Source organism: Tupaia chinensis, unplaced genomic scaffold, assembly GCF_000334495.1.
Source record: "Tupaia chinensis unplaced genomic scaffold, TupChi_1.0 Scaffold144247_1, whole genome shotgun sequence".
Taxonomy (NCBI): domain Eukaryota; kingdom Metazoa; phylum Chordata; class Mammalia; order Scandentia; family Tupaiidae; genus Tupaia; species Tupaia belangeri.
This window is the reverse complement of record NW_006204105.1, coordinates 2,062,722-2,076,395: the sequence shown is the minus strand read 5'-3', so window position 1 is coordinate 2,076,395 and position 13,674 is coordinate 2,062,722. Positions and strand designations below refer to the sequence as shown.

At 39.1% G+C, this 13,674-nt stretch overlaps 1 protein-coding gene across 1 annotated transcript in view; it reads right to left on the bottom strand.

Annotated features, from left to right (window-relative positions):
* The window catches only part of TBX15 (T-box transcription factor 15), a 140,458-nt gene that overhangs the window by 9,345 nt on the left and 117,439 nt on the right, over nt 1-13,674 (bottom strand). Inside the window, 1 exon segment of the mRNA XM_014583315.1 lies at nt 7,708-7,805. Coding sequence (XP_014438801.2) covers nt 7,708-7,805 — 98 coding nt within the window.

Below are 13,674 nucleotides of genomic sequence, written 5' to 3'. Positions count from 1 at the left end.
TTTCCCTTTAAAATAGCTATTGATACCTTCATCCAAGTCTAATTATTCACATTGATCCTCTGTGTTCTGAGTCTCTGCTTTTAAATGGTCCCATTTTACACCTGCCATGTTCTCAGTGTGTGTTTTACTGCCTTCTTTGCCACAGTGTACATCTGTCCTTATTACTATTTAGAATTAATTTGCCTCTCTTTTGGCAATAGTACTCAGTTTTCCCACTTGGAAACATGCCCTCACCCACTGTCACCCTTCACCCCTTCTCCAGGGAAGGAGCATGACTCAGGCCTGGACAATGAATACATGATATTCACCCACCTCAGAAACTGGCTCCGGAGTGGCCCACTTAGAGTCAATGAGACTCAGTGAGATTTTGCTAGAAATCTTAAGAGAGGCATAGGTACTTTCCAATTAGATTTAAACCTGAGCATATAAGAGCCAGCATGCTGGCAGCCATGTTGCCACCACGGGGAGCCTGAGAAGTCACCAGGATGCAGGAAAACAAGGTAAAACAATGGGGGCAATACCTGGCCTGGGTGATCTCATTTGTTTATCAGATCTTATCACAGTTTGCTTAAAATCAACTACTTGAATCCTTTTAGTTTTCTAAGCCAATGAGTTTCTTTCTTGTTTCACCATGTGGGTTTTATTTTACTGACAACCCTATAAATTCTAATTGATATAGCTCTCTAATTCTACAGTTAATTCTACTATAAATCTGAAGGGCTGGAGGAGAAAGAAATGGGACATGGAGGCTGTGAATGAAGGCTTCTTAAACTATGACAAATCCCTTACAAGAAGTAATCCCTCTAGGGACCAACAGTTAGCCTAATGGCTATATTGCTGGACTCCCATGTAGTCAACCGTGATTCAAGTCCCGGACCCAGCGGCTTAAACTCACACCGGACACGCATGCATGCATGCCCAAGATCCCGAGAGGAGAATGGAGAAGGGATTGAGGCATGGCCATCCCCCCTGGGGGTGATCTCTTGCTTTCCGTCTCTCTGTCTCTCTCTGTCTTTCTGGAGAGCGTACGCACCCTATAGCAAAAACCTCTCAAAAAAAAAAAGAAAAAAAAGTAGTAATCCTTCTGAGGGATTTTAGCTATTTTGATACCTAATGAATATCTAGCTCTGCTGAAAGATCTGATAAGATGATAAGATAAAAAATAAGATAGTGATTTATTTTTAAGAAACATATCATCTCTTTCTTTTTTTTTTCTTTTTTCTCTATAGAGCACGTGCACTCACCAGAGAGACAGAGACACCAAAAGTGAGAAATCACTCCCCAGGAGGGATGGCCATGCTGCAATCGCTTCTCTTCCATTCTCCTTTCGGGATTTGGGGCATGCATGCACACATACCCAGTGTGAGTTTCAAGCCACTGGGTCCAGGATTCAAACCACAGTGGATCACATGGAGTCCAGCAACATAACCGTTATGCCATCTGCTGGTCCCAGAAATATATAATCTCTTACATGGGAAGTAAGAGGAAGTAAGAAGAGCTATTACACTGACCTCATTCTGAGCAATAAAAACAGGCTAAACAAGGAAGTGGAAATGCTGATATCTTTTGAGATGATGACTCTTCATATAATGAGGAATATATATTAGAGAATTTTTTTAAACTTGTCTTTTTTAAAAAGATTTCTAAAAGTTCAGAAGAAAGATAAGCTAATAAAATAAGCAAATAAGTAATTGTTCCCAATTTGCTATCTTGTTATCCACTTAAGAAATTTTGAGTATTTTCTTCACTAGTTTTTACCAAACTCTTTTATTTCTGATACTAGGTTTTTTGTTCTTTTTTTTTCTAATATCACTCCTTTTCAAATTTTAACCTAAAATTGTCTTAATTTCTTAAATTTTTACCAATCACATTGATACTACTCTGTTGGTACAAAACCCAACAAAGTGCATGTACTCATTCAGCCACTATGACAACACCAACACACGCACTGAGAATCATGCGTGGACCCAGAGATTTAATAATGGGGGAAAAATTGTGAGAAAAATGTGGATATAAGATATGAGTGAAATAACAACACAAATAAACAAAGAGCATACCCTACAGAGGCTTGGCCTATTTTGCATGACAGAGAAAATTTCACCGAGGAAGTGACACATAAGCTGAAGGCTCAAAGGTAGATAGTGCTGAGAAGGCACATGGGTGGAAAGGAGCCTTCCAGACACAGGGAGCAATCTGGGCAGAAACAGCTCATGATTCTGGAGCAGAGAAAGAGAAGTAGTTTGGGCTGAAGGTAGAGTAGTAATAACAAGAATAATGAGGATCATAATAAAGGGCATTTGTTGAGTGCTAAGTCCTAGACTTTCCTAAGCACTGTGTAAGTATTATTTTATTTCATTCTCATTGCTACTACCTCCAGTTTAGCAGTGAGGCAGTGAAAGCCCGGACATGCAAGGTCTAGTAAACTAGGTTAAGGAATATATTTTTCATAAGCGAAAGTAAATTATAGCCCTTGAAGGGTTTTAAGCAGGTTGGAAGTGGGGAGTTAACGTGAAAAAGATGCATGTTTTGAAAATAATGACCCTGATTTCTGTGTGGAGAATGCCTTCCAGGAAAAAGTCAAGGCTACAGAGGACGGCATAGTCATCCAGGTGAGAGATGACATCAGCTCAGACTGCAGTATTGACTAGAGGTTAATAGAGTGAGTTGCTCAGTATCTGGTCTCTCTCACTGACCAACCCTCCACTAATAGAAATCAAACTAATGACCAACAGAGGCCCTCCTAATGCTAATTCTTTAACTGCCTGACAAACACTAAAACATCCAGAGGTGTTGAAATCTGAAGCGAGATCTGCTAGCACTTGAGAAGAGAGGGCTTCTGAGAAGGGCGGAGCTCCTCATCTCCATCGAGGAAGATGTAGTGCCAGTTCTGATGTCACTGTTACAGAATGGTTCCTTCCTTCTAGCAAAACAGCTGTTAAATCACTTGGAGTCACTCCTCATAAAAGCTCTCTCACTTCTAGTCCTACCAACAGCTCTGTAGCATATATGAGGAAGCTGAGGCACAAATTATATGCAGGGCTAGCCATCAAAACAACAGTATCGCTTTGCACTTGTCTGTAACTGATCTGGGCTCTTCTTTTTCCTTCTTTGTCAGCATTACCTCAGTCACCTCCTCTAAATCACTTAGATTAGTTCATTTCTTCCCTGTTTATGCAGAAGCCATTCTTTTCTTTTTTAAGAATTATTTATTTATTGGGACTAGCAGGTGGCATGGTGGTTAAGGGCACTGAACTCCCACATGACCAACCATGGTTTGAGTCCCAGACCTTTCTCACTTTCCCACTCTCTCTTTTACTCTGTCCCTCTCTGGTCAAATTTTATAAATAAATTAATAAATAAAGTTAAATAAAATAATTCTTAAAAAAATAATTATCTATTTATTTTATTTTATTTGTTATTATTATTATTTTTAATTTGAACAGAGAGAGAGCAAAAGAGGGAAAGTGAGAAAGCAATCCACCAAGAAAGCAATCCACCAGGTCCAGGACTCAAACCACAGTCAGCCATGTGGGAGTCCAGATCCTTAACCACCATGCCACCTGTCAGCCCCCAGAAGCCATTCTTGAAATTGGATTTCTATCTTCAGATTCTCCAAACATATAAACATCCTTGCTGATTCTAAATGAAGATGTCTAGAGATAAAACCATAAATGGGACTTCATAAAAAAAAAAAGAAATATGGACTTAAGAGTTAATATCCAAGTTGTTGAACAATAAACCATAAAAGAGGAAGAGTAAACTAAATTCTTCATGGACAAATTAAAGCTCTGGTAAGAATGAAGAACGATAATGTCTGTTGGAAAGGAATCTGTCTGTCAAATAGGAAATCTGCATTGGTGTTTTCTGGATTTTTTTAATAGCCTCAGGCCCTTTGATTGTATTTACTTTTAATCGCTAGCACCCTGGATTTCATTGAGAGATTTTAAGGCAGGAGAAGGGATGAGAAAGGCAGAGTTAAGAAAAAAACTGGCTGTTTTTCCAGGAAGAGTTAAGAGGAATCAAAAATCAAGGGTAAATCTTACATTGGTGTTCTTAACTCAATCCCGCAGGCACGTCACTGCAGATCTGTTACTAGACTGCTCTATGATTCCATTTATTGTTTGTGTCAAAGGGTGATGAATCCAATGCATTCTGCTCTATAGGAAAACACAACTATTTAGAACACTCTGTGTACTATGTTTTTAGGTTTTTTAAGACTTTTTATGAATTTATTTCTGTCGAGAGAGAGAGAGAGAGAGAGAAAAAAGAGAGGAGCACTCTCAACAGGGTCTCACATCCATAAGGGTCGAGCAACGCATGAGCAGCACATTACCGCTACGTTTGTTTTTCAACTACAGTTTGGAAAGTCAGCCCCAGTATGTTTTTTAAAATAGAAAGGTTTGAGTTATTTTTGTGAAACTCTGGTTAATTCACCTAAGTGCTTTCCTTGAAATTCTACCAGCAGATGAGTCTTAATGGAAGAGAAATAAAAATGACAGCAAGGGCAGAATGAAAAAAGCTTCCATTCTTATCCAAGCAGAAAGGTTGATCTCACTCCCATCAATAGTAATGCAGAACTGTCCTACATCTGCAGTTCAACATGCCAGACATGCATGAGTTTGAAGCAATGAGGTATTATGGACACTTGGTGAGTCAGTCATTATTTGGATCTCAGAGTCAGCGCCAACATTGCCGATACTCCCACACCTAAAGGGAATTACTGTTAATTCAGTCTGCCACTGAAGTTTCCACTGGAAGTTCAACACTCTCTATTTCTTACAAGACAAAGCAGTTGAACACAGATGGCTATGTCTTTTTTCTTATTTTATAAGTGATACTGTCCAGAGTTACTGAACTCTTAATTCTTAACTAAGAGGGAATGGGTGTTGCTGGTTTTACGTCCTTTGTTAACGTCAAGAAACCAAGCCACATATTTTTTAATAATGAAAATCTGGATCGAGTTCAGTGTTTGGTTCAAAAATATATTCCAATTAAACTATTTAATAGAGTCTTGGCTTTTCCTCTAGCCCCATCCCACCACCACATGTATCCAATAATTCAAACTCGTTCTCCCACCCCAGTAATAAAAGAGGACCACTGAAGTGATCATGATGCTATGCTTTGAAAGTTCAGTTTCTCTTAAATCATTGTTTTCAAAGTATCAATTAGAAACCTTCATAGTGATAAATTTTCAGTAGAAGTTCTATGAAGCTGGACCAACCTGTGGTATGGTGGTTAATGTGGCTGGATCTCACATGGCCACCTGGGCAGTTCAAGTCCCAGATGACCTGGCAGCTTAAGAAACATGTTGCACATGTGTGTGCGCCCAAAATCCCAAGAGAAGAATGGAGGAGAAAGGATTGGGGCATGGCCATTCCCCCTGGGGGGGGATTTCTTACTCTTTCACCCTTGTCTCCTTCTAGTGAGTTCACATACCCTATAGCAAAAAATTAAAAAGTACCATGAAGCTTGCTATGCTGCACGTACAAAAAACTCATGCAGGTTTCATGTGCCTGTCCAAGGGCCCATGTGCTACTGCAATGCAGGTTGCTACCCTTATCGATCCCAATATCCATATTCATATCCACACTACATGGTTGAGCTCCAAATGCAGCAGAACAGTGACCTTGCCTACCTGTGTCATAGTGCCACAGTCATGAGGTACTTCCTGGGTGACAAACCCCATGATAATCTTAAGGACACAGTAATGAACACAACCTATTGTCATCAATGTCTGCTGTCAGAAACAGGCAATACCCCTGTCAAACTTTCCATACCAGCTTCCATGATACAAATTCCTCTTACCTAGAGTTTGGAAAGCCAATTAATAAAGCAAGGGTAGACAGAAAAATGTTACCTTAGAAATAAAAAGAATAAAATAAGTGTCCTTACATGACACATTTTCATTTATAAAATATTTATTTATATATTTATATAAATTGCTTTGCAAAAAAAAATGTCATTCTTTTGTAGGTGAATGAATGATGCTGGGGTGGAAGTAAATTGCCAAGGTTACACAGAGAGTAAGTAACTACCAAAGATGAGGAGGGCTCAGATTTTCTGCACTCCCACAAAAGCTCTGCTTCGTGGCCCAGCTATGTTAGCGCAAGAGTGGTACAATGGTACAATGCTCCACAAGGCTATAAGCCATAATGGAAGATTGGGATTTGGTTTCTAGGTTGACCTGTCTACACTGCTCCTGATTGCGGCTGGCTGAAAGGCTGCTGTAAGGGTCGGGGCAGGGAAGGAATGATTGCCACACGAGGCCTTATTGAGGGTGCTTATCTTTCTCTCTTTAAATAAGTAGATAGACAAATGAAGAAACAAACTAAAACTCTCCATCTTAAGGGTCTCAATGTAGTAGTAACACCCTGGATAATTATTGACCCTGCTTCCAATCACAGCTTTAGCTTTATAAGGAGCAACTCACTTCATATAAAAGGCTTTCATTTCTCTCTACCTATGAAAAATGACATGGAAATTCTAGATCACTTATCTCACCAGATCCCTGTGAAAGGAATAGTATAATGATACCTTAAATAATTACTCACTAAAAAGGTAATAATAATTTATCTTCCTCTTAGGTATCCAGGCACTTGGACCAAAAGGGGGTGAAGATGATAATGATGGAGATGATGAAGATAATGATAATTAGCATGAATTGAGTATTTATTATGATTTTAAAGAATTATCTCATTTAATCCTCACAAAAATTCTATTATATTATCCCCTATAATACAGAAAATTGCATAAGAAAGCTTGAAAGACTTGACCAAGGTCACAAACCCAAGGAGAAAAGATGGTAAGAGCTCAACAAAGTTGTCTGACTCCAACGTCTATGCTTTTAATGGCTACATTTTAAAATTTGAGAGATTTTAGCAACTTAGGCAACAAACCTAATTCAGTGTGCTAGAAGTGCTAGAAGCTCCCCTGAGAAAGGAATCTAATGCAATATATTACCAAGTCCTAGAATGGCCTCTCAAATGGCAGAACCACAAATTCAAAGATTAGGCTTCTATTAATGGCAGCCATCTGATAGACCAGAATAAGCTCCGTCTATATGTTGTGATCAGTGTTGCCGTTGGGCATAAGGAGGTTGGAGAAAGACACTGAAAAAGCTATGGTTTTCCAACCTGAGGTTCAAGGGAAGGGAGATTAGCAATTAGAAGAAAAGTACAAAGCATTAGCCCACAAACTTGAGAGAGGTGTTGCTTCATATAAACAAAAAAGGAGGGAGCACAGTCAGAATGGACAGACAGGCTCGTTGTGAGAACTGGTGGAATTTTTTCCCATCATCTAGAGCTAAGTTCTCATTCATCTACAAAAATAGAATAAGAAAACTGATAAGGCTGCCGTGAGGAATAAATGAAGTTTATTGTGAAGATGTCAATAAACACTAAGGCCTACATGAATGCTTAGTGAAAGTAATAATAATTTTATTGCCATCATGGTCAGCAATAGATATCCATGTTTTTAGGAAAGGAGGGAGAATTCTGAGTGTCAGACGAAATGCTGGCTGCCTCTGCAACCAGCTTGTTTGCACAAGTGGTGATGCTTTGGTTATTTACAGAGCTACCAAATTCTCTTCATTCCAGGAGAATTGCTATAACCCACGTCTTGGCTTGGAGCCAGATGTGTTACATGCAGTTCAGCCTCTACTCCCACTCTCATCCTGTCACTAAGCAGAGGCCTTTCCCAGGGCTTTACCTTGCTGTTTTTGCATGGTGGTGAAATCTTCAAAGGTGAGTGTGCGCACAGGGGGTCTCCAGAATGCGTATGTCTCCATGATGGCTTCAAGTCCGGTTCTGGAGAGAGAAAAACCAGTAAAGGAAGTTGTAAATAATCCCAAGAAATGCATTGATATTTTAATGACCCAGAGGTAGTTTATCTGACAAATGCTATGGGTATAAGCAGAGAGATAGCACCGTCAGGGTAAATCAAGCTGGAAAAGTGTCTGGTACAGATAGATGATGCTGGATTTCAGGAGGAGGAACAAATCAAACAAATTCAGATTCCTAGCAAGTGAATCTATAACTATGAACTTTCTTCAAAGGAGATGTGGTCTGCATGGAGAAAGTTATGCTGTGTTAAAGGTCAAGGCCGCTATTATCATGAGTACAGTTGAGCAGAGCACATGGGCTGTTTCTCTAGCACACAATGGTGTCATCATTTCCACCTGTGGACCGACCCAATCTCTCTAAAGTCAACTCCACACCTTGGCAATGTAAAGAGTCAATCAAACTCTCACTCTACTGTGGCTTTCAAGGTCTGAAATGGAGACAAGCAGGGAAACACAAATAAAAGGAGTAGTAAACAATCAAACACACCTAAATTTCTATTGCAACAAGAAACACCTACCTGAAAGTAAAGAAAGGACTTGGTCCCAGAAATTAGATCTCAGGCAAAAAGACCAATACATTTCTCCAAATATCTGTAATTTTGTAGCCCCATAATCAAGCTACTTTTTAAGAGTCACAAATTTTCAGACTTCAGGAAATAGTCAATGTTTTCCAAGTACATTCTTTTGAGGCTTCTGGTTTACTAGGATTAGAAATCCCATAAATTGGACTATGTGCACACTGTTTAACCTCTAATTAATTGTGTGTATATGTGAGGTGCTGTTACATTTAATGTTCATATAATTATCCAGGTTATCGCAAACATATTTTTGTTGATATTTCATATGCTTAAAACAGAGTATTGGTTGGGCTTTCTTTAAAGCTTTCAACACAGCTTCTGGTTATTGAGTTTTCTCTAAAACTAATTGCTTTCCTTCTAGCTAAGAAGAGAGAGAAGGAGTATAGGGACTATGAGGAAGAAGGGCAAAGAGAAATGAGGAAGAAAAACTGGCATAAGTCCTTTCATAACAAAGTCACTGGAAGATGGCACGGTTTCCCTCCCTGGAACAGTCACGCTTTCCCGTTTGAGACAAAATTGATGCCACCTCTCCTTCTCCCTAGGTAATACAAGTCCAGAGTTCTCTCCAGTCTTACATAACAAGAGTAAAGTGAGAAGATTTATTTGAAGTGAGGACAAACATCCTGTCCATTTAAATGACAACAGAATCCCCTGAGGTTCTGCCCACACAGGCTGCTGATACACAGATTTAGGTCTTCGTGTTGGAAAATTTCCTCTCTGAACAGGTCTTACTTACACAGTTAACTTTCTAAAGTCTTCCCTGGAATCTTGGAGGCTTTAAATATACCAATGTTGGCAAACCAAACTCTGTATTTTAAGAAGAGGTTCAGAGGAGAGAGTGTTGCATGGTGTTTATTAGCTGTTAATCTGTTAGAAGTAGGATTAGAAGACATCTCTACATAGTCACTCTACGTTAATGCTGAATACAGTACATGAAACTATTTGTGAAGAGAGAGAGTCCAGGCAACTAGGGAGTTCAGAATAATAAGAGGATAGGCAAATAAAGCCATGCTGAGCCTTGGTGGATAGAAGAAATAGATAGGACAGGCTTAGATCTTACAGCTCTGTTTTGGAATGTTGGCCACCCACCAGAACATCTTAGGATTCCCTTTAATGGCAAAGAGGCTTTTAATGGCAGGGTCTTTATTGTTCCACCTCCTATTCCATTCTTCCCAGGAATGTGAACCAATGATGAGGTCCAAACATTAGCTCAAGGACAATGAACAATCCCTCCTTATTTCTTAATAAGGTGCTAGAAGACTATGAAGTGGCAGTGATATATTAATATCCTGCCAGTATTTTATTTATTGAGTAGAAATTAACATAGGCTACATTTTCAAAATAGGCAAAAATAAAAAGACTATGGCAAAGGTATTAATAATTTTATTTAAGCAACCAACTCTATATAGGAGAGTGACTACTTCTCCAAATCTAAAATTCAACCTAGAAGATTGCGTGATAGAATGACAGATTTAACACTTGGTAAGGTTTTGTGCGCCATCCACTCTAACCAACTCTATATAGGAGAGTGACTACTTCTCCAAATCTAAAATTCAACCTAGAAGATTGCGTGATAGAATGACAGATTTAACACTTGGTAAGGTTTTGCCCCCCATCCACTCTACCTCATCCTGTACCATCATGGATGATTATACCTCTTCTGCTGGCTTATTCTCCCAGAAAAATATTCTTTTTTAATAGATCTGTTAGAATTTTCTTTCTGACATTGGGCTGAATTCTCTGATGTAATTTTCACCCTCTGGTTCCACTACCAGTGGATAAGTAGTGAGAGGGTTAGACATTTCCCACAGGGAGTCCATCCACCACATCATCATCATGGAGACCTTTCATAACTCAAAAAAATAATGTACAAATATCCCACATGGATATACTCACAGTCCATCCAGGAGTCTACCACAACTAAGACCACACACTCCTACCTGTGCCTTACTAATCCACATCAATTTATCCTACATAGGATATAATATAAATTGACGTATAATTTTATTATTAATATATATATTATCCTATTTCTGTTATTGAAACCTATTTATATATTCAGAGTGTATCTCCTTTTTAGAAACTTAATTGGACAGTTGTAATTGTTAGAAAATACTAGTTCCTCATCTCAGGAGTTGTTGTAAGGCCCTAAGAGTAGACAGTTCACCTCTTCCCACTGCTAGCACGAATTCAAAGGCTCTGAATCCCCACGCTTTCCTATCCCTGTGTCTGATGCATGGCAAGAACTCAATTGATATGCCTTGTGCTACCACATAGAGGAATGAACATTTTATTATTGAATCATTTCTTCATAAACTTGAACCAGTATTCATTTTTCTAAGCCTACAATTTAGAAAAACAATTTGGTATAAAATAAAATATCCAAAGACAAAAGTAATCTTCTAGTAGTAGAGATTTAGGAAGTGTTTCTACACCTGACTGTGATTGTATCTTTATTGACTTGGTCTCGGAGGGACTTCAGTTTTCTCTCAGTGTCTTCTGTTCCAGCCATGGAATTTCTGATCTTCAACAGAGTCTGAATCCTTTAAGCAGAGACCAGTCCTTTCTGCCTCTCATCTTCACTTACAAGAGCTATTATCAAATACATATTGATAGCTTCAGTCATTTGGATATCTTTTCAAAGTTTAGCCTGTACTACACATTGCTTATTCATCATCATTTTATCCTAGCTTTGTAAATTTTATCTCCAGATTTTTAAAAATGAATTCATTGTCTAACAGATGAAAAAACTTATCTTAGGTAACCACAGGTCATTAACATGTTCCACTTGGTGAGCCTTGCCAGGTCTGTTGCACACCAGAGACCTGATGTCATCGTGGAGGTTTCCGATCAATTGGCAAGTGTCCCCCTCTTGCTTACTTTTTTTGTTAGCTCCAGTGACAGCAGAGGCCATATCCAAACCCTACTTCTTCAGTGCTTTGGCTATAATCACCTCTCTGATTTCCAGTCTGCTCCTAGCCAAACCAACACAATGGGCTAAAGAGGGGGTGGACAAGGAAGAAAAGGAAGCAAGCCAAAGAGCTTTTTTGCAAATTGATGATGGCTCAAGATCAATTGATAGAAAAATAGCCAGATGGAAGGGGGGAAAAAAATCTATCCAATCTTCTCACTCCAGAAAATTCGTGCGATCATTCCTTTGACATTCAGCAAATATTTGACAATTACATCAATTTTAAAAACATCCATGACCCTATTAGATAGCATACCTGTAGCTTCAGTTTTTCATTTGTCTCAAGATAGGGAGTTGTTTTTCATGTTCCTTTGTTATTTCTTTTAGTTGTGACTTCCTTAATTTTGGCTCTTTTTTTAAGAATTTTATTTTATTTACTATTTTTTTAACTTGTTATAGGGCACATGCACTCACCATAGAGAGAAAGAAAGACAGAGAGAGAGAGAGAGAAAGCTACCAGGTCCAGGTCTTGAACCGTGGTCAGCCATGTGAGAGTCCAATGCCTTAAACACCTGCTGGCCCCTTGACTCTTTCATATACTTTTTGCTAGTGCTCTTGGTAATGAAGGGGACATATGCTATGGGCTGAAAAGGCCATTGGTCATCTTAATAGAAGACTGTCAATGGCTAATGGGAAGGCCACTGAGATAGATAAAGGGGTTATCCAACCAGGAAAATAAAATGCTAAACTAAGTACAGAAAATATAAAGGCAGAAGAAATACAATAAGGCCTTTACCTTCAGATAAAGAGCTTCTTTAGGAGTATCCTGCTCAGCAAAAAGAGAACGTGGAAAGGACTAGTTTCTGAACTATGCTATAAATGCTGCACTCAATACATAGAAAACTCAAGGAAGATTCCATGAAAAGCCAGTTCTTTAAGCTTAATATTAAAGAGTATTCAGCAACTTTCCATGCAAACAAGAAGCAGAAAGGGTTTTCCCCGTAGAGTTACCGGTATGAACAAAGACTGAGGTATGGGAGAGAAGGCGTGTTTTTAGAACTGAAAATAGTTCATGGTAACTGAGCTTGGGATGCAAACTGAGGGTAGACAACATGAATTCCATGTTAGGTGATTTTATTTAGATTTTATTCATGGGTAGTGTTTTGCCTCAGATATCATTTCTTTTCCAGTATTTAAAAAGATACAGAACCAGAATACATTGTTCTTTCAGATCTAATGACCACATCTCAACATTTTTTCCCATCTCAAATATTCTTTCATTTTTTAATCATATCTTTATGATAGAATATGTGTATGTGCCTAAGAGTGCATAGAAGAGAAAGAGAAGAGAGAAGATCACTTTACACAGGATCTGGCCACACCATAGTCTCCTTCCTCCAGTCCTACAGCTCATCAGATCTTGAGTATTCATATCTAACTGGCCTAGGACTCAAATCGTGGTTGCCATGTGGGATTTGGCTTCTCCTGAGCAGTGCATTATCTCTGCACCATGGATCCAGCCCTATCTCAACATTCTTAGCTTGTCCATGCTCCACTGAGGTATAGTCACAACTTCTACAATTCCTTCTCCTTCACTGGATCTCAAATGAAATTACTTAGATCAAATTATCCAGATGACTGGCCCAGCTGTGGTTGCCCAGGAATAGCACAATACTCTGCAATGCTGGAAGCCAGAAGGAAGATGGAGAGTCACTCCTGGATTGACCTATACACATGAGTATAATCCTAGCTGGCTGGGAAAGACTGGAGGGAAGATTGTGATATGAGACCCTGTTATGGGGCATGGGTTTTCTCTCTTTCTCTCTCTTTCTCTCTCTCTCTCTCTCTCTCTCTCTCTCACTTGCTATCACTTGCTAGCACATAAAAGAAAGACTGAAACTTAAAAAAAAAAAAAAAAAAGCCCAGGATATTTGCTGCCCAGGGATACTCTAAAAGCTCTCCCAACAATAGTCTGGGGGCCAGCAGTTGGCGTAATGGCTATGTTGCTGGACTCCCATGTAGTCAACTGCAATTCATGTCCTGGACCCAATGGCTTAAACTCATGCCAGGTGCATGTGCATGTGTGCCCAAAATCCCAAAAGGAGAATGGAGGAGAAGAGATTGTGGCATGGCCATCCTCCCAGGGGGTGATTTCTTGCTTTCTGTCTCTCTGTTTTTCTGACAAGTGCATGTACCTTATAGAAAAACCCTCTCCAAAAGAAAAAAGATAGAAACCGTAGTCTGCAAATTGACTAGAAACAAAACACCATTCAAAACTGTACATTATTTAATTCCATTTCTCATTTCTCCTCAAAGAACCGAAAATGTGTCCTTCAAACCCCTTG